We start from the raw sequence: 21,575 nt of genomic DNA on the forward strand, positions 1-21,575 counted from the left end.
AAATGCATAGTCCAAGAAAAGCAGAATAAATAAAAGTATTGATGTCTGTTGAAGGGCATAGAAACAACAACAACAACAACAACAACAACAACAAAAAGTAGTAACGGCAAACAACTGTGTATAAAAACCAAAGCAGACCGTACATTACCGAGAGTGTAGGTCTGCATAAACATCAGAAACAAATGTTGATGCGTAACCAGTCCACTTCAACGCAAGACATGTCCCCAAAAGGCCCACTGAGACAAAAGCGTAGTGATTGAATCTGCTCTCCATCAACCCAAATAATAATAATAATAATAAAAATAATAATAATAATAAAGAAAATAAATCATTATTTACCAATCAGCGGATGAGCGTACAGGGCAGGGGCAAGATTCCAAAAAGAAATGAACAAGTGTCCATGGCCACCTTGTTATTGTCCTCTTCAGGGCAGTTAGGGTCACCACAGACCTCATTGTTAGTTTTCCCTCGTTGAGCTGAGAGGATGGAGACGGTTAGCCTGGTAATACCAAACTCTGCTACTTCGCTTTGCTTCGTAGACAGAGTCTGAAAGGGCATAACTGACAAGCTTTTACTTTCTCGTGGGCGGGCGCTTGTCTGAAGTTTATAATCACTGGTGTACCCGTAAGCCAATCACATAACGGTTGGTTATGACGTATGTTATGCGCCGGCTCAGGCGCCTCGAACTTCCACTGTAAACACAGTATATTATGTCTATGGGCTTGCGGAGAAAACAAAACCATCAAGCGAAATACCGGAGTGAAGATGGCTGTGAACGACTTTTGCAGATTATGTGAAGTAAATCTACGCATCCACAATTATCGCCTTGCCGGACTTTGGCCCCCCCAGTTTCTCGCTGACGATCGGTAACAGTTGATAAATTAAACTTTTCCCAAAACCTGTCGGGAGTAGGGCCACAACATCACCTTCATTCAAAATGTGAACCAAACAGTCTTCTTGTTCGGGCTTCAGTTGGCAAATGCCGCGAATATTCTCCACAACAGAGTGAATAGCATCCCGTGTCTCCATGTCCGCTGTCATTTTAGATTTCCCTAACCTAAACTACAATCTTAAATTCGGCGCTTAGCGTCTACTTCACGGCTCGCAGCCCGCCCTCTGTTTGTTGGTTGGTCGGCTGCTGCGGAACCGGAGATAATCTGGGAGATGGTTTGCTATATCAGACTGAGTACAGAAGCAAACTGAAATTGAGCCGAAGTACGAAGTCTGACGTAGTCAAGCTAGGAGACGGTAGCCAACGCCTTCCCGCTGCTTTGTAGCGCTACAGAATATGTCTTCAGTGACAGTGAAGTAACAAAATCCTCCGCCTTTTGAGGAGAGTCAAACATCATCTGCTCACATTTGTGCCGTAGTTTAATTACCGCCAGATAGGTGAGGAAGGGCTGGAGACCAAGTGCTGTCATCTTCTTCAAGACTGGATTAAAGCTCTTTCTCCTGGTAGCCGTGGCTGGACTAAAGTCGGGAAAAAATAGTAGCATGACATTGTCCTGTGTATATTTCACCGGATAAGCCTGCCGAGCACCCCTCAGGATCGCCGATCTGTCATGCCATCTTAGTACACAGAAGATGAGAGAACGCGGCCGATTGGAGTTTTTCCTTCCGTCATACACGCGATGGGCCCGGTCAATCTCGATGTCACGGCCTTTCAGTAAAGGGATCCACTTGGAAAGATTAGCTCTGAGGAAGCCAGCTGCATCGGAGCCTTCCGCCCCCTCTGGCAACCCCACCAGTCGTACGTTATTTCTCCTGCTCCTATCTTCAATGTCTGTCATTTTTTCGGTGAGTTGCTCCAGGTGATTTCTTAAGTTGTGACTGTCCTCCTATCCTCACGTGCAGCTGCTTGAACGGAATCGACCAGGTCACGTGTCTGTTTCGCCGCAATGGCTAGCTTTTCAATTTCTGCTTTTAGCTCTTTTACAGAATCGTTGGTCGTTTGTATATCCAAATGTAGATCACGAAGTGCTGCGGTCAGTACAGAGTCTATCGCTTCTCTTACAGTCGAAGCCACTACCGAATCGAGCGTACTTTGTAGCTCTTTAAGCGCTAGCTTGATACCGTTAGCTATAGCAGCGTCGAGATCCTCTCTAGAGATGGTGAAATCTTTGAATTTTTTCTTTATTGGCGATTGTTCACTCTCTCTTTTCCGGCTGTTCTTGACTGCTGGGGCACTCATAGTGAGCCAAATAAAGAGTGGTTCAAAATTTACTGACAGGATATATACAATTTCTGACAAAGTGAGCAGAGCGAAGGACTATGCGTGCATTGCCACCGACGGGTCACGTCATCTCCCCCACAATCAATTTAAATATTTTTTAGAAACCCCCTGGAAGTTTCATGACATAGGGCAAAGGGCTTGTAATGTTATCCTCAATATATACAGACATTTATTAATAAATGATTAAATATATAGTTTAATTAAATATTTAAATTTATAATAAATAATAAAAGTAATTTAATTATTTTAATATAATTTATTTTATTTTAACTAACTGGTGCCATTAAATTGCACATTGCCGATTATACTTAAACTATTTGTCTAAAATTTTAAATATTTTTGTCTAACATTTAAAATTCTAAATCTTACAATTTTAAAAAGTACAGAATTATAGAAAAATCATAGAATGCTTCAGATCTGTGCCTTAGGCTTTTGCAGTGTCAAAGCAGAAAAATGGCAACTCTACAACTGCACATAAAAAAAAAAAAAAAAAAAAAATGAAACTTGCATAGGTAATTACAATACAGAAAAGGTTGTTAGATAAAAGGAAACATCATAATGCAGTTACTGCCCTTAAAAAAATTGATCTGCTCTTCACAATCATACAGGTCAAATTCAACCGCCTCTCTGCAGATATTATAAGTACCAAATACAAACTATAGAAATTAGGTTATCTTTTAGGAGAAACAAAAAGAATGTTATTTTTCTCTTTTCTCTCAGTGGATTCATGCTAATGGAGATCACCATTAAACATGCTGATTGTGTAGCAGGTCTAAAATGAAAACACATTAAGAAGTGATGCATTAGACAACTGAAGTGGCAACACCCGAGATTTAACCAAGGGAGAAGATAAAAGTGAACAATGCTTTTCAAAAGCAAAACGAAGAGTTCAACCCGAGCTGGTTTTTAATGGGTCAGCGCTGATTATGTTATGACAGGGCTGGATCCCTGGAGAGTCAATGTGCTTCATATCAAACAGGTCAAACAGCGTTTGCTTCCCATTCTAAACAGATGCAAATCCAACTGCATCAAATTACAGTATCCGTGCATCGATCAAAAATCACGTGCAACCCACAAAACATGCGTCAGGTCTAATTGTTTTATCTTTCAGCTGAGCAACATGCCACAATGTTTCTAACTGAATCTTTGCACAAAAGCAGAAAAGATGGTTTTGTTGCCCGCACAACCAGGAAATGTCCTAAACGTGGAAAGCATGTGAAAAGGGGATTTTCCCGATCACAAAAAAAAAACCCATCTCATCCAAATATAGGGATGCATTAATGCCAAGAGACTCCTGGCTTATTATAGGATGTCCATCAAAACAAACCCCAAGCCTTTTTTGGGGAAGAGATAGATGAGATTGGGCTGTAATGGCCAATGATTCATTTCAGGTAGCAGGGAATTTTCTAGAAATGTCTGATGTTGAATAGACCTGTTTTAGCTCTTGAAAGCATCTAATGAGTATGTGACTCATTCTCATCTCTGAACGTTTCATCCCTGTCCAGCAAACCCAAAAGACAGAAAAATAAATCCCAAATTGGTTTCTCCAAGACAGTAAAGAGATTAAATGGAGACTTTTGCTGAAGTCTTCTGCTTCTAAGATGTTTAACCTGAGAAAACGACCCCAGTAAAACAGATCTCAACAACGTCTCAAACTGTGCTTACTTAGATCTGCCAAAATACCAAAGTCTGCGATCAAAAGTCAGAGATCTCAATAGGAACTCAAGAATTTAAGTTCTTTTAAGTTCTCGTATTTAAGTTTATAATTGTCTCATTCAGTCACATTCCATTACTGAGATCTTCATTAAATCTCAAGAGAAATTAATTCTCAATACACTGAGTGAAAATCGAAGGCCGCTCCTCACTCTGTGCATGCCTTTAACCCAAACAGACTCATGTTCAAAATGCTTTCAATGAAGTGGGATATCTTAAAAAAGCCAAACATCCGGCATTGTTGCACAAACTCTTCTATACCTTTACGAACTATGACTATAAAGAATGAAAGTTTGATAACAAATATTTGCAGTGCTTTAAAGGAAAAACAATCTGCATTCAAGGTTCAAAGTGCCAGTCATTTGGTTTCTATAGTAACAATGCCTCCCCTTTGTTTGTTTTAGTGCATTCAGTTTCCGTCACAGAAATACTATACGCATCAGCATCTCTCTGTGCTGGATCTCTTGTGAATGAGCGGTTACAGTAGGAAGAATCTGAAAAAACACCTGCTGCAGTACAACGTTAACTTTGGCACGTCACATTTCACTTGGTCAATCAGTTGACTACATGCTTAGATAGATAGATAGATAGATAGATAGATAGACAGATAGACAAACAATAGAAAGATAGATGGATGGACTGACCGATGGAAGGAATAAATAGAATGATAGAACAATAGAATGATATTTAGATAGACAGACAGGCAAATACATAGACAGAACGACAGAAACAATAATAGAACAACAGAATGATAGATGGACAAATAGATAGATGGGTGGATTGATGGAAGGAATAAATAGAATGGTAGAATGACAGATAGAATGATAGAACAATGGATAGACAGACAGACAAGACAGATATAGATAGAACGACAAAATGAAAGAACGACAGAAAGAATGATAGATAGATAGAATGAGAAAGAATGAGATACAATGATAGAACGGCAGGTAGGTAGGTAGACAGAACGATAGACAGACAGACAGATAGATAAACAGACAGACAAACAGAGAGATAGATGCATAAATAGATAGAATGATGGATAGATGGATGGAACTATAGATATATGGATGACCGGTATAGATAGGTTTTGACCAGTGGCTTTGTGTCACAGACTAATCGTTGACTTAAAATGTGGCGATTTTAGACATGACCTCAGGCCAGTATGACACTGAACGGCCTGTACTTCTGTCCCTCACAGCGCTGTTTTCGTTCACATCAAATTAAATATGGCGTTTCCTCCGACTAAGCTCTAAACACACTCGTTCATTCATGAAGCGAGCGGTTCCTCCTCCAAACCCTTCCCAGACGAGCCGAGGAAAAGAAATAGAATAATTTAAAGCGTCTGATTTATTTCTCGTGACCCTGTCACAAGATTACAACACCCCCCAACATGCACTCCACCCTTCCAGCAGCCGGGCTGCTGTTATCTCCGTCCTCTCGCTCCCTCTCTCCTTCTGCTTTGTGTACGAGGACAGACAGCCGCTCCTCTTAAATCAGTCGTTTAGCTCCTCTGAACAGCCGGCCCTCCTCCTCGTCCAGTATTAGGCATATTCATAACTCAAATGTTTCTCTATGCTATTTTTTGAAACGACCTAGAAATAAGGGGGCAGCTATTATAGTCTCCAGCCAGTACGGTGCAGGCCTGCGGTCACGCTTCGGCTTCAGTTCCCTTACAAAACCAAACACAGGACCCGTCGACTGGACAAGCGGCTCAGCTGGAGGGAGGGAAAGAGTACGTTTGTACTTTTTATGGGCTAAAGAAAAGTACAGTTATGACAGAGCAAAAAAACATGTCAACGGAAGCAGATACGTGACTTATCAGTTGACTTATCAATTTAGTAAATTTACTCACCCCAATGACAGTCAATGGTGAATTACATTCATACAGCACCATAAAAGTATTTTCAGTCAGCCATAAAAGAAGAAAAAATTCTAAACCCTAGTCTTCAACCAGAACCAAAAACGGTTAATGTCAGAAGTCAAGGAACGGGAATACTAACAATGTTAAGTTACAAAACAATGACTAAGTCTGACAATGACTCAAAGAAGCCTAAAAAGTGTATCAGTTTCCACAAAAATATTAATTAGCACAAGTGTTTTCAACATTGATAATATTAAGAAATGTTAATATCAGAATGATTTCTGAAAGATCATGTGACACTGAAAACAGAAAAAAAATCAGTTTTACCATCAAATGAATAAATTACATTTTACAATATATTAAAATAGAGCACAGTTATTTTAATTTATAATGATATTTCACAGTATTACTGTTTTTCTGTATTTTTGATCAAATAAATGTAGCCTTGGCAAGCAAACAAAATCACTCAGAGCGTGAGTGAGCACCATCTATGTACTGTAACTAGTTTGAATGCGAAATAAACATGAATGACTATCTCACGCCTCATGTAATCGCTCAGTGTATCAACTGCAGAAATACATCAATAAAACAGCTTGGAAACTAAATCACATAGTATTTCATTAACCTCAGGCAAGTCATCAGTGTCCACAGCTCATTAGTTCGCTAAAGAAATTAAGTCTAGAGAAGAAAATTCGAGAAATATTAGACTATATACTCAATATATTTTACTTTACCTGTTAGTGATGTCTGTGTAAATGAATATTTCAACAACAAATTGAAATTTTATATTTTATTTAAAGTTAATCTAAAAACTGCATTATGCGCAATTTACATGTTTGCATACATTTTTGTTGAGTGTTAATTTTTATATTTAAAAATAAACAGTAATTACATTTAAGTTTGGGCTCTGTTGTTAACTAACTTTACAGTAAAGTAAAAGAACTCCCTATAGTTTAGAGCATAAGCTGAAGTAAATTTTTTTCCAAGAATATTTTAATTATAATTGAATTTAAAGGAGCAATTTGTTCAGTAAACCACTGTTTAATTAAAAAAAATAAAAAAAAAATTGTTCACTTTTTCCCCCTGCTGTACCAAAACCATACCAAACAGTGACGTCAAAACCGAGGTACGTACCGAACCGTCATGTTTGTACTGTTACACCCATAGTACTACACATAATATATTCTGTATAAAAATTAGTGCTGTCAAACGATTAATCGCATCCAAAATAAAAGTTTGTTTACATAATATATGTATGTGTACTGTGTATATTTATTATGTATATGTAAAGACACACACAGTATATATTTGAAAATATTTACATGTATATACATTTATATTCTTATGTTTTATATTATATATAAATATATTTAATATATAAACAACATTTTTCTTAAATATATACATGTATGTGTTTGTATTTATATATACATAATAAATACACACAGTATACACATTTATTATGTAAACAAAAACTTTTATTTTGGATGTGATTAATCGTTTGACAGCACTAATAAAAATATATTTGCGAATATATGAATTTTAGTTTGTAGTTCAGCAACTTAGTTATGTCAATGTTCAGATCTCAAAACTCCGACAGCAGTACATTCTAGTTCAACAATGTTCGTCCTCTTTAACACTCACCATTTCCGAGTCAAATTAATCAGGGAAAACTCAGAGAATCTGGGCTGAACAGCATCCCAAAACCACTTGCCAATTCTCAGGCCCAATAATTACTCCAAGAACAGTGGAAATAGGAGAGCAGTTTGGGATGTAGGATATGGCGGCACCTCGGGCTACAGCCCAGCACGAGTGGCCTGTATAACACCAGAGACGCTGGCAGCAGTTGAGCGCGCGAGCCAGAAAAGTCACTCTAATCTAGGCTACAACTGTCCCTCAAGTCCTGCAGGAGTCTCATTCAGAGACCAGCCTGAAACCGTGCGGCTATGTGTTGGGGAAGAGGCCAACACGCGCATGGCGAACACCACGTGGGCGGACGGAGCCGAGAAACTGTGTTGTTGCCATAGCGACAGGCCAAACCCCCTCCCCCTGCTACAAACCACCACGCCAATCCCTGAGTGTACGTATAAAACAAGAGCACTTGTATCTTATCACTTCACTGCAGTCAAGCGAGGAGATGATGCTGGGAAGAGGAGGAGAGATAGAAACGGAGAGATTTGGTCAAAAAAAAAACACTCCAAAACTGGGGTCAAGCAGCAAATGCGGCTCTGTTTTAATAAAGCATTTCCTGCTTTGAGCAGCATGAGCACACAACAAGCTGCACCCACTTCCACTGGGCTCCCTCCTCCGTACGTTACACTGACCCTACGTTCAGTGCAGGTTTGAATCATTGCAGACGCCCAGACCGTGAGGAAGTGACACGGCTGCTCCTGGAAAGCATACAAATCTAGCCAGCAGGCCATTTGCAGAGTGTCGTAACCGCAGTGAGCTGTTTGAGGTGAGCGTATCAGATAAACAGCAACCACAGAATTTGCATGAGCGGTAGAGATTACCTACTGAGGTTTACATGATACAAAAAGGAAGTGCTCGGTTATTTTATTTGACTGTGTGAACTCAAATAGCACCGGCTGCGGTAAACTTTCTCCTAAAGGCCAACGAGTCTCAAAGCTTGACTCATAAACGTGCATTAAAACAGGCTGCAATGGATCTTATTCTGCAGAGATGCAATATTGGATGTCACATGACTGAAACGTTCAGCCAGTAAAACATTTCAAGTCTTAACAACAACAAAAATTCCACGGATCAAAAAAAAGAAATATGGGCTGCTGATTTGTTACCAATATGAAGTTGGCTAACAGAGCATAATAATCATTATTTCTTGAGAACCACATCCGAGCACATTCTCAAGGATCATGTGGAGTAATGGCAGCTGAAAATTAAGCCTTGCCTTTGCAAGAATAAATTACTTTTTTTTTTTTTTTTAAATATTCAAATGGAAAAAACTTATTTTAAATTGTAATAATATTTCACTTTTTTTCCCCACCATATTCATGATCAAATAAATGCAGTAATGGACACGTCTTAAAATACATACAGTAAAATATGGCTTTTAGTCTGCAAAACATGAGAATGAATGTGTGCGCATCAGTCATTGAGATTGATGCACAATGTTAAACAATGAGGTACCAGTTTAACCTATTTTAATTCTTTTTTTTTACAGATTTAAAAGCATTACCTACAAACCTGATGACCATAAGCTCTTTTAGTTCATTCTTGTACTACCATTAACTTACAGTTGGTTGCATGCAACACGTTTAAACACATTTAAAACCCTCCAAAATTCAAACTTCAACATGCTTGTGACCTTTGACACTTGATTATGTGCTCCAAACTGATGATTTCATTAAAAAAAATGACCTCTAGAGTCACATGATTGCTGTCGAACTCCATAACAAAACAAAAATCAAGACGAGCAAAATGTAAGACAAATAGTATTTGAAGAAAATTTTAGTGGTGCTTGATCGCACAAAAGTCACTACTGCAAGCTGTTTTTGAGGGGTTTTGAGCATGCTGCTATATGACTGAAAAAACAAAACAAAACAAAAAAAAAACTAATTATTTAATCATTTACACAAATAACATGTCTGGATGATGTGGATTTATTTTTAAACAGAATGCCACCATAATAATATGAGCATGACTTCACAGACACACCCTGCCTGACAACATAATGCATAGCCATATTTCTCCAATCCCATAAATCAATAGAATTTGCAGTAGAACTTTCTAAAACACAAAGCTCTCAAGAGGCCAAAATGAGTTGGTGAAACTTTGAGAAATTTGTGTAAGCACCCTTTAATGTATACAAGCACAGCTGCTCTTACATCAGGCGGACATACTGTCCACAAAAACATCTTGGCTGGTTTTAAAAGGTTATTAATGGAACCAAAGACTATTTTACCGCCTTAAAAAAGTGCTCATTTTGGAGCTGTCTGTCATCTCTCAAAAGTATGCAGTTCCTCACACTAGTTGCCTTATGATTCCTAGTTAAAGCTGCTGTCTAGATGGAATGTAATGTTAATAAGTGGCTACTTGTAGACTGGTAGCGTTGCCTCCCGCTCCCTCTGTCCTCTTTATGAGTGACGGAGGGAAATGCTGAAAACCAGGGACGCTCCATGCCTCAATGCGACTACAGGAAAACAGGAAATGCTGCAGGGACAGAGCCAATAACAATTAAAGAAGCCTTTCCCCTTCTACAAAGAAGAACAGTAACCAACATATAAACAAAACCCTGAATCGACGCTTCATTCTTAAAGACAACAATGTGAAAGCATTATCAACTAGAGATGTGGTTAAAAAAATGAATGCCTGTCTGCACTAGTTAAAACTGGACCAGCAAAACTAAGATGTTTGGCTTACCTGTAAACATATCTAAACATCCTTAAAACAATTCATTTAATTAAGAATCAAAATTACATAAGTCTGATTTTCAGAGGATTCAAGCATAATTTAGTGATCTGTATGCATAAAATAAGTAAAAAAAAAATCCAATGGGGTAAGAAAAATAAACTTAATTCAAAGAGAAAACAAGTTTATTTTTCCAACCCCGCTGGCAAATAGATGCATTCAGTTTGAATGTTACATTTACTGGAAAGCAAGACAAAAATAGTATATAAAATGATATTTTCCTTGCACCTACATTCATTGCTGGAGATCAGCATCCAAAACACAACGTACGCTGGTAATCAGCAGGATTTTGCAAAATTCTGAATTGCAGAATTGGCTCCTTTCAGTTCATAAGTGTAAATTTAAATTGAACTTCCCACAACACACGGGGCGTTGAATTAGAATAACAGGAAGTGCACTTTACAGAACAGAAATTCAAAGAAAGTGAATACAGGTAATGCTCAGAAAATGAAGTGTTCTTCAACTATGTAACACCACAGTGAATTAATTAAATATGACGAAATATCATACATTATAAAACCTAGTTTAGTTTATACATTTTATTAAGCCAACTTTCCAACTTCGTATTGACAAACTTTGCTTTTTTAATTACAAACTGCAGATACATAATTTCTTTGAATTTTAAATAATTTTACATATACATTCAAATTCAAATGACAATTCTACATTCTGTTTTCTACCTCAATTCAAAATCTAATTCAAAAACTGAACTAGAAAAGCCATTTTCAATTCAATTCTGAATGAAGCACAACCCTGGAAACCAGATAGTTGATAGGCTTTGCCATCAAACCTGTAGATGAACACAGAATATCCTTCAAATTACACCAGCAATAAACCAAAGATTAACAAAAAGAGGCAAATCATGCTAAGTTCAATTACTGCATTATACTAAAATGACTGGAATGTGAGCACATTTATAGTCGATCATCTGCGATCAAGCGTCAGCAAACTAGAAACCGCACATTTGCTACCAATGAGATGGCAAGGAGATTGCCTGTATTCCACATCTACTCGCTAAAAGCTCCCATTCTCTCATCTGTTCCTTCACTTTAGTGGGCTTGCGTTTCTTTGGCCTACTTTGCAAGGAAATTGATCCGTTAAATGTGTCCAAGATAAGGAAAAGCGTGTATGGCTGTATAGCAACATGGCTGACAGGAAAGGCCATTCAAGGTTTGCTGTGTATAATTAGATACACGGTCACCATACAGTCATATTTTTTGGCCACCCAATTTCTGTTTGTCATACAAAGTGGCTGAGCTTAAGCTGAAGAAAAATGATGAAAAGAAAGGGAGCAATAAGAATGACATGAGTGCGCCATCCATCCCTGCAGGTCTCTGTGACGTTGTTGGAGAATGGCACCTGTTCTATAAATACTGCCACAGGGGGAGCAGCGGACGAACTCAGGTCAGTTAACCTCTTTGAAGAATTTCATCAAGGATAACAGAGAATACGTCTATAAATACATGCGTGTCAGTGAAAACGAGACTCTTTACATAGAAATCTCACAGGTTTGGCATGAAAATATTCACAAATTTCTCTGATCATCGTGAAGGCAAGGCACCACAGCCTGCATCGCTTCGCTTTCACTTAGCTCTCCTCCGAGACCACCTGGCCCCGTTTGGCTCTAGGTGCCGTGTGTGGTAGCATGTGCATTCAGACAACAGCGCTCGCTATAGGCCGGTTAGGATGCGGGGCTGCTTATGTAAGAGTAACAGCAGGGAATCGCAGCCAATTAAAATCCAGCCTCATTAAAGAGTAGATCACCTACCGTTAGGGACACTTGCCCGCTGTCATGCAAAATTCTGATACAGGCCTTAAAGGACCGATAGGAGAGTGAATGGAGGCAGGATAAATATTGAAAAATGCTAGGGCAAATATTGTGAGGGTAGATTTGAGACCTTTTCCACAGCTGCATGAAAATGTAGACCATTTATTTTACAAAAAGTATCTGTCAGCGCTGATGAGCGCTCGTAGCCAGCATGCTGACCTGTAGCGCGGTTGCACATTGGGAGTCCCGAGTTCGAGTCCAGGCTCGCAGACCTTCCCCGATCCCATCCCCCTCTCTCTCACCCACTTCACTTCCTGTCCCATCTAAATAAATAGGCATAAAACGACAAAAATAAATCTTAAAAAGAAAAAAAAGAAAAGGAAATGTTGTAAAAATAATAATTGTGGACCAAAAAATAAAAAAACTAATCCTGTCCACACCTACAGTTAGTCCATGTGATAATACAATTGACATGATTATGCTTGGCAAGGAATTGCTGAAACTGTGCCACAAAGCATATGTCAACTGAAGTTCCTTTTTTCCTGATGTCAAACAAACATACAAACCACTTCCTAACACTTATAAATGTGTCATCAAACCTACAACAGCCGACAAAAAAAACAACAACCTGGCATCCATTATCACAGTCTAAAACTATCAATATCGAGCACACTTGAATCTGATAAATAAACAAACTGTTCACTGTTGTCCAAAGTCTTCACTTTTGAAGCCATCTTCAAAAAGCATGATTTCCAGTGTTACATTGCGCTCAGAAGTGGTTTGTAGATTCCAATTAAATTCCAGAATTCGAACTGACGTAGCAAACAGGACACAGAATTGAAATTTGAATTTAAACAAGGCAAATTATAATGAATTACAATTTACTGAAATGCATCAAACCCAATAATGTAATTCTTAGCAAGAAAAAGTAAAGTCTGTCAAGACAAACTTTGAAAGTTGGCTTGACAGCCTTATTTAAAAGTTTAAAAGAAAAATGTAAAAGGCCTGACGTTTGAAGATTTTATTACCCTTTTAATCCTTATGTTTACTCAACAAACAACATTGAACCCATTCATTTTCATTCTATAAAAAATGAACGTCATACATATTTGGAAAGACATGAGGGTGAGTAAATCATGGCAGAATTTACATTATTGGACGAACAATCCCTTTCATTTTCTAAAATGCCTGTTGAATCTCTTGAAATTCAATAAATTCCACTTCCTGTCATTCGAATACAAATCCCATTTTCAACTCAAATTCACATGCAAGTCAGTTGTTCAATTCTGAAATGCTCAACTCTGCTGTAATTAAGGCTAAAATGCAAAGAAAACTCTTGAAATATTGTATTCATGTGGACAGAGGGCTGAGACAGTCGAACAGATTGAATCGGCTGACAAAAACATCATAATGAAGCAAAGCCACATTTTGCTGCAGCATAAATGTGAATCTTGGAGATTTTTATTGAGTTTCCTAGTTCCTGGTAGTGATAAGATGAAAAATCATCTCAATGACTGGCACTAACATCCAGCATAGATCCACCGCTCTCCAAGCAGAGAAAGCGGGTGGTTCTGTGATAAACTCGGTCTATCAGCTCTCCTAACATGGACAGGAGTGACAGGAAGCAACCCTCCAGCTCTAGACGGGCCTGTCACAGCGGCTCGTCACAGAGGCACAGTCATGACTGCATTGCCTTATTTGATCATGACGGATGTCACAGCACATTCATATATCCATTATGCCCTGCGACGGTGAGTCGCAATCAAACAAAAGCCCTGCGCAGACACCTGATGCACACTCCGGCCAAGAGTTTCGTCACCTGCTAGGTGGAAGTCCAAAGTGCAAATCCTCTTGTTTGCACTGGCCATGGAAACCACCGTAAAGCCTTGCTTGGGAGGGAGTGGAAAGAGGGACGGTGACTGATCGGAGAACAGTTCAAGTGTTGCTCTGAAAACAAAGCAGGGTTTCATTAAAGGACTGCGTATTAAAAAACAAGACAGATGTGTCCTGGGAGCACCACAATTGAAAGTGAAAGTGTATAGAAGCCAAGGCCCTTACTGAAACATGATGTGGCCGACAGAAGCGAAGTTTAATCTTCAGTAGGGCAGCCAGGAACAGAGCACTCCAAAACAACTCCTGCCAATGCTAACACGCTGTCAACAATGCAAACTCACACCAAATCACCAGGCCATTTTTGGTGCGTAAAAAGCTGAAACCAAATCGGCTGGTTTAGTCGTTCACATTTATCTGTGACACTGGCCAACCTACCCTTAAAGTAAAAGGTTTAGTGCAAAGACGTGGTGAAACTACACACTGTGCTCCACTCATATGCAAGTAAATGTAGGAGAATGAAAATTTCAACTTCTGCTACAGACTGAAGTTTAAACTCCAACAGAGGATCTAAACGTCATAGATTGACCTCTTGGCTAGAATTAGTTTACTTCATTAAACTAAGAAATTACAAACAGGACACAAAAGAAAAACACAATGTCAAAAAGCACTGAAAGACAGACAATATTTAAATAATCAAAAAATAACTAAGGCAAAGCAAGGCAAGATAAATAGATACATAGATAAATAGCCTAACGCTCTGTCTCTCTGTCTCTTAAGTAAAATAAATATTAGACGAATGACCTAAATTTAGAAATGTCGCCTTGGTAACTAACAGAAATAAAGTTTAAGTTTAAGTACTAAAATTGCAAAATTTAAAACTGAAATAAAAAGCTAAATGGAAGCATTTAAAAATTTTAATAGAAATGAATAAAGATAGAAATGAAAACAAATAACAAAAGTACTAAAATGTTATAGAACTGAACATTTAAAAATAAAAGCCAATTCAAAATATGAATAAATACTATATGTAAATAATACTAAAATGACACAATTGCGGTGTTGCATGCTTGATTGGGGATTGAGGTTTAAAACTGCTGCAGCGGTCATTCGACTCATCTTTATAAAATCTTCAAGGTTGAAGCCAGAACAGTGCGAGTACGTCACCAGAGACCCTTATACAACTGCACACCTCAAACCATTAACAAGCAAGAAATATATGCAGCCCAGTGCAAGAACCTCTGCACCAGTTACAGACCAGAATCACTTCTACAATACTGTCCATTCCAAAAGAGGATACCTCATTTTGGGGGACAAATTCTAACTTTAATCTGTTTTGACCAAGTACAGAGAGTGACAAGGCCCAGTGCACCCGGCTCTTCCATAGCCTGATAAGGGCTTCAGGGCAGACCAGAGGCAACACAGACCGCATGGACAGCGGGAAAGGGTGGAGCGGCCAGCTCAGTGAAGCGAGAGACAAAATGAATGGCACTGGCAGGAAGTCATGGCCCTGTCAAACTAAGCCATCGAGAAGCTGGATAAAACGAACTCTTTACCGAGCGGGGGTCAAATGGGTGAAGAAGCGGATTAGGACGAGTTAAAATACAATGACTGGAACAACGAGTTTGTGAATGACTTCTGAACGAAATTTGAACTGGGCCAAACATCTTATGTCCATACTAGTGTTGTCACGGTACCAAAATTTCAGTATTCGGTACCGATACCAGTCAAAATCCACGGTTCTCGGTACCAATTTCGGTACCACATGCTAATTAAAAAAAAAACACTATTTTTAATAAAGTCAAACAAAAATAAAAATGTACAAAAATCAATGCCATTCTTTATACTTTATTTAAATTGTGTTTCAAGTTTTTTCGCAAGTAATAAAAGTATGAAAAACAGTAAACAAGTTTCACCCAAATTGAATTTGTCTTTTAATTAATTAAATTTAAACACATTGTATTGTTTTGGTAAATAAAGGGGATTTACTATTAAAATTAAACTATGGAAGAAATATTGTGACTTCTTTAAAAAAAATTTAAAATAAAAAATAAATTAAAAAAAATTATATATATGTAAAATTATATTTCTGGCACAATGTCTTTAAGATGAACTTTTATTTTGACGGGTTGCTGTGAATACCTTTACATTTCTGTGTAGCTATATGACGCTGGTTTTACTCAATGAAACGGTAAAATGCTCGCGAGGGGACTCTCAGAGCAGTTCTGTAGATGTTGTTTATGTATTTATGTCCTCATTGAGACGGCAGATGATGAATCACAGCGAGCATCAGGCGCGCTTCAGTGTATGTAGTAAAAAAAAGAAAAAACCGCGCGTCTCTGCCATTCATTCACTCACACAGAGGCTCGCAGAACATGCAGGATTCATATTTGAATCGACTTTTGCAGCTTAATATTTACAGATACTAGTCCACGTCGCGATTTGATTTAAGTGCAATGACCTACTTTTGATTAATTCATCCAAACTTTGACAAACTCCGTGACATTCCGTGCTAAACTGTAAATTCCGTTTTTATAACTGGATTCCGAGATTCCGTCCGCGTTTTCTGCATCGCGGAAATCATCGGTCCGTACGCGTCAAGAACCGGGTTGACCGGGTACTCGGTACCACCGGTACTTAAAAAAACCTGGTACCGTGACGTTTTCACTTTTTTAGTACCGACTTGGTACCGAAGTACCGGGTCTTTTGACAACACTAGTCCATACGATAGCAATATACAGTATACAATAATGAACAGTCCATTAAATCCATTATGACATGCTTGTTCATTTATGTTAAGGTTGCATGGGTGAAAGCATCTCATAAAACGTGGTTCATAAAACACACTGTTAACATTAACAGTAGGATTGTATCATCAGGAGAACATCTCCATAATTGAGAGCATGCATGAGATTATAACTTGGTGGAAATCTCATACTTGGACCCCATAAGATGACAGCAAGATACAGCATATTTGTGAATGCTTCCTGATTACATAATTAGGAATCTCTGGGAATTTCTTAAATGAGCAATCATGCTTAAGTGATATGGCTACACTACTAAGCTGTGCATATGCGTTTTGTTGCTACCAAACTTGAATGTGTAGAAGACTTCTGAGAAGATCTGAGAAGCTAAACAACACAGACTAACCTCTTGCAGGGAAGTAGACCAGCATATTTTAAAATTCCAATTTCTTATTTATTAAAAACATATCATAGCCTGTTTCCTATATTTTTTGCAGGCCTAACAAAACTTTACAGTCAGTTACATCTCCAGAAACAGGCCTAATCTCCTGTACTACTGTTAAGGTTGGTTAAAGGCTAAAAGCACAACACTACTTTGTTTTCAGAGGTCATACAGAAAATATGTTTCTCTGTGCAACTGAAATGATTTAATATCTCACATTGTGAATGACATAACATCCAGATTTCAGTTCAAAAGGTCACAGCTACATAAAGACTCTCTGAGCTTTCAAACAATACACAGCACATTACTAGAGCGCAGACAGCAGGAAATTCATAAACTTAACTTTAACAATGCACTTTTTTTGCAAAAACATTTAAACAATTATTGTTAAGCCAGTGACCTCAGAAGAGAAAATCAGCAATACAAATGTTAGTCCTGTTAATTTAAACCAATGCATTGCTTTCCATTTTGCAGCCCATTGAAAATAGAACACTGTCCCAGTATGTTTCAGCGTGAAAGTGTACAATGAAAGTCATTCAAAAATAGGACAAATTCTACATTTCACTGAATTCAACAGTGAATCTGCATTACCTGTAGCCCAAGCAAACTAAAGGCACAAAGAGATGATCCTAATGAAACAGGCATTGGGGATGCGAACTTGAATCAGATTCAAAACAGCCGTGCCCTGAAAGGCACAAGGTGGTTTATTTTCTGGACTAAAACAAACAAAAATGCTCTAGATGATAAAAATTACTTCAAAAGGTTTGTAAGAGAATATGAGAAAATGTTCAAGCACTTTTATACAAGCAACTTACATTGCATTTTATCAGTCCATGCATTTTGTGGGAATCAAACCCATGATCTTGGTGTTGCTAGCACCATGCTCTACTGTTTGACTACAGGTAGATCATAGAGGGGATTGATTCCCAGGGAAAGCATGAACGAAGAAAAAATGATAAAGAAAAAGCATTTCAGCACAGGAATATTGCCACATAGAAACAATGCTCTTGTACATCCGAGCCGCAAGACAAGATAGCACAAATTTGGCCGAAAATCATTGCATATGCATTGTGAATATCTGAAATATCACGCAGCCCTGCTAATAACCACAATTTTTTAAAGCTTAACTATCTAGACTAAGCTGTTTTTACAGACTGGTTAACACAAAGCAGCTATAGTATCAGCAATGGAGCAAATATGTGTTCGCAAAGCCTATTAAGGTCTTGGCTAATCCAGACTAGCCAAGACTTATCCAGAGTTAGGCTGACAGTTTTAACTTATTTAGGATGGGCCATTAATAGGATGACTGAGCACCAACAAGCTGCTTTTTTTATACTTCCTTTGGTGGCACAGGGATAGTGAATGGGAGAGAACTTTTACTTATTAATTCTCATAGCAGTAAAGGTCAATCTCATGTATTTTCACAGAGGTCACAGAGCCACATAGGAGCCACTGTGTCCTCAGAATCATTCACTGTTACAGAACTGCTCCTTTTCCTATCCAGGGTTCAGGAAGGCTTATGCAAAGCTTGGGTTGCCTTGAAAAGCTTGCGTGGTGACAACTTCAAATGAGAGGTAAAATAATCCTGCATACAGGTTGACCAATGTTTCAATTAACAGATTCAAAATAACAGAGATCAGAATTTCTAGTCAACTGACCCTTCCTTACACTCCCCCTTCCCCCCGGTTAGCGTCACAGAACATCCCAGACATCTCTTGGAAATTTCTATTAACATTTTCAGCGAAACATGCTCATGAACGACACATTAACATCTAAAAATCCCGCAGAAACTGAACAAATGCTTATCAGTCAACTAAAGTCTTGTTTTGATATCGATAAGCAGAGATATCTTTGGTTTAATGAAACAGAACAGTTGTTAAATGCATCTACGTCAAACACATGCATCCTCGTCGGGAATCCCGTAGACCTTTAATTTCAGAAAAAACATTTTACTAGAAAGAAATCATATTGTTCATGGAAATCTCAAGTTCATTCCAATGGGATGTTCTGTAAAGCTTCTCCGACTTGGCAACCGTAACCAAGGTGGGCGGAGTTTAACGAGGGTCAATTGGACATCATTTCAGCACGATTTCACCAAAACTCACACTTCTGTCAGTCTCTCCCTATCTGACTTTGTCATCAGCTCATGGTTTCATCCTAATGATCCATTTTAATACGAGCAGCTCATTTTGTGGTTTCAAGCGGAAAAACAGTCCTGACTAATAGGAAATGAATGAAGGCTGTCCGTGTCAGATATCACTGCTTACCAACTCACTGAGTCATAGACAGAACAGCAACCAAACTTCACGGCATGATAAAGCATCCAATTCTCCTTCCTTGGGAGTAACCAGAGTCCAGTGTGCAGAGCACTCACGCCCTCATAAGGCAATAACTGTCCACCATTTTGAGATAATTCAACCCAGGAATAAATGCTAAAAGTGCAACACGACCCAAATTTGACAGGTGGCACAGACTGACGTGGTAATGCTCCCAAGATGCACACGTTGATTGATGTTTTGCACTCAAGGCTGATACTTACATACTAATTGATTTTTTCTCATTAACTTTGAGATTATCAAGGGGAAAAACATAATCTGCACCTACTGAAAAGCATTTACACGTCCATCACTAAAGCAATAAATGCTCAGCTGACATGCTCACAAACCTCAGCCTGATTTCCCTAAGATTTGAATACTGTAATCGGACAGGATTCATGCAGTTGCACAAACCACAATACATTCTCGCTTACTTTGCACTTACTGACACTGTGCAAAGCAACTCTTGCCATACAGTACAATCATCCTCAATTGCAACATATTCCTCTCTAGCTGCATTCAACATGCATTATCATACAACAGACCACTTGGGTTGACTCATAACACAAAACTGACAGCTAGAAAAACAAATCAGCCAGTGTACAACCATTTCGCCTCTGATGTACACCAACATGTACGTGCATATGCATTCAACAGAGAGCATGCTGAGATTTGTGTGTTGTTGCATGCCAGGCCCTGTCCAGCATTCGGCCCGCGTATGCTAACGCGCTAACGCTTTAGCACCATTCGCTAACGCCGACAGCCTTCAAACTATTCACTTGGATTAAAAAAAAAAAAAAACATTAACCGCAAGCACTTTAAATCTAAACTACAAAACTGCCACCGCGATAAAACAGAGGTGGCGTGTTTAGCACCACAAGTCACCGCTGAAAACCACAGCGAAACCTGTCGACTGACTGTATATTTGTGTGTATGAGTGAGTTTAACGGCGGCAACGGCGGAATTCGTACCGAGCAGGAGCAGCTTCAACTCCCGTCTCGCGTCGCGTTTGTCTCGACGCAGCTGCTTATCGATTTCGGCGTTGATTCGTTTCGACTCCTTGGCCTCTTCGCTCAGGCAGCAGGCCATCATCGACTCTAAAGTCATCCCCACTGCTTTTCTGTACACAGCCCGGCCTCGTCGGGGCTTCAGAAACGAGGAAAAAAAAAAAAAAAACACGAAAATATCACTCGGTTCGAGTGGCCGCTGGAAAAAAGGCGGGTGAAAATGAAATAACCCCCAATCCTCCTCCTCTGAGGAAAAATATTAAGAAGACGGGAAAAAATGAGAAGGGAGGTGAGGAGATGATCTGAAGGGGGTTTGAGAGTGGGGGAGGGGGTCGGGGGCCTCGCGCGCTGCGTTCAGTCCTCTCGCGGTGAGCGCGAGCCTCTACCCCGCGTGCGGACCGCGGCAAAATCACGGAGGTAAGAGAGGAAGAAAAAACCGGGAGGATGAGGAAGGGAGGGCAGCGTCGACGACAACGACGAGGAGGAGGAGGAGGTCCTGGAGCCTTATCTCGCAAATGATTGAAAAATCCAGGGCAAACTATCCTCGCGTGCGTGCGACACTCCCACAACGGCTCCGCGGCGGCTCACCACCAACACGGGTCCCGGTGAAAACGGGACAGATCGCACAGTCGCGACATCCACTTTCCCTATGTCCCCCCTCTCCAGCCTTATCCACCCCTTCAAATGGAGGAAAAAAGAGATTCCTCCTCAGAAAAGAAGGTGAATGAAGCGTCACTGCTTCACAGCGAGTAATTGAATAATGTCAAAAACATTCCCTCTCGTGTCGTTTTGTGTCACGGGAGCGCTCAGTCCTCAGTCACAATACTTGTAGAAAATTTTAAATTCCTGGAAGGGGGGGAAAAGCCCGTTGCCTTTAAAAATGGATTATGCCACTTTTTTTTGCAGATGACAGCAGCGTCTCCTCCTACATCAGCGGAGCTGCGTGCGCACACTAGCGTGATTCCAAACGGGTGATTGACAGGAAGCGAGGGCTCGAGCAGGAGACGGGAGGCGGGAGCTGTGAAGAAAACCTTCTGGAGGCGGATGACAGGAACTGTCAAGTTTGGTCGACGGTACAAGTCAGTCAGGCATTCAGAAAGTGCTCGCTCCCGGGGTGTGCCGCTTATTCTGAGGGAATAGTGTGCATTGAAGTCTCGCATTATAGAACTAATTTCTGCATATATCATGCATAGCTCGCACTAGATCAATATACTTTAATGATGCCAAAAGGGAA

At 39.4% G+C, this 21,575-nt stretch overlaps 1 protein-coding gene across 1 annotated transcript in view; it reads right to left on the minus strand.

Moving 5' to 3' along the window:
• Positions 1-21,162, minus strand: part of gna11b (guanine nucleotide binding protein (G protein), alpha 11b (Gq class)) — a 40,256-nt gene extending 19,094 nt beyond the window's left edge. Inside the window, exon 1 of the mRNA XM_058799342.1 lies at positions 20,306-21,162. Within this exon, the coding sequence (XP_058655325.1) occupies positions 20,306-20,441 (136 nt within the window). The 5' untranslated portion in view covers positions 20,442-21,162. The remainder of the gene's footprint in view (positions 1-20,305) is intronic.
• Between the last annotated feature and the right edge of the window lie 413 nt (positions 21,163-21,575).

This window comes from Onychostoma macrolepis, chromosome 02 (assembly GCF_012432095.1).
Source record: "Onychostoma macrolepis isolate SWU-2019 chromosome 02, ASM1243209v1, whole genome shotgun sequence".
Taxonomy (NCBI): Eukaryota; Metazoa; Chordata; class Actinopteri; order Cypriniformes; family Cyprinidae; genus Onychostoma; species Onychostoma macrolepis.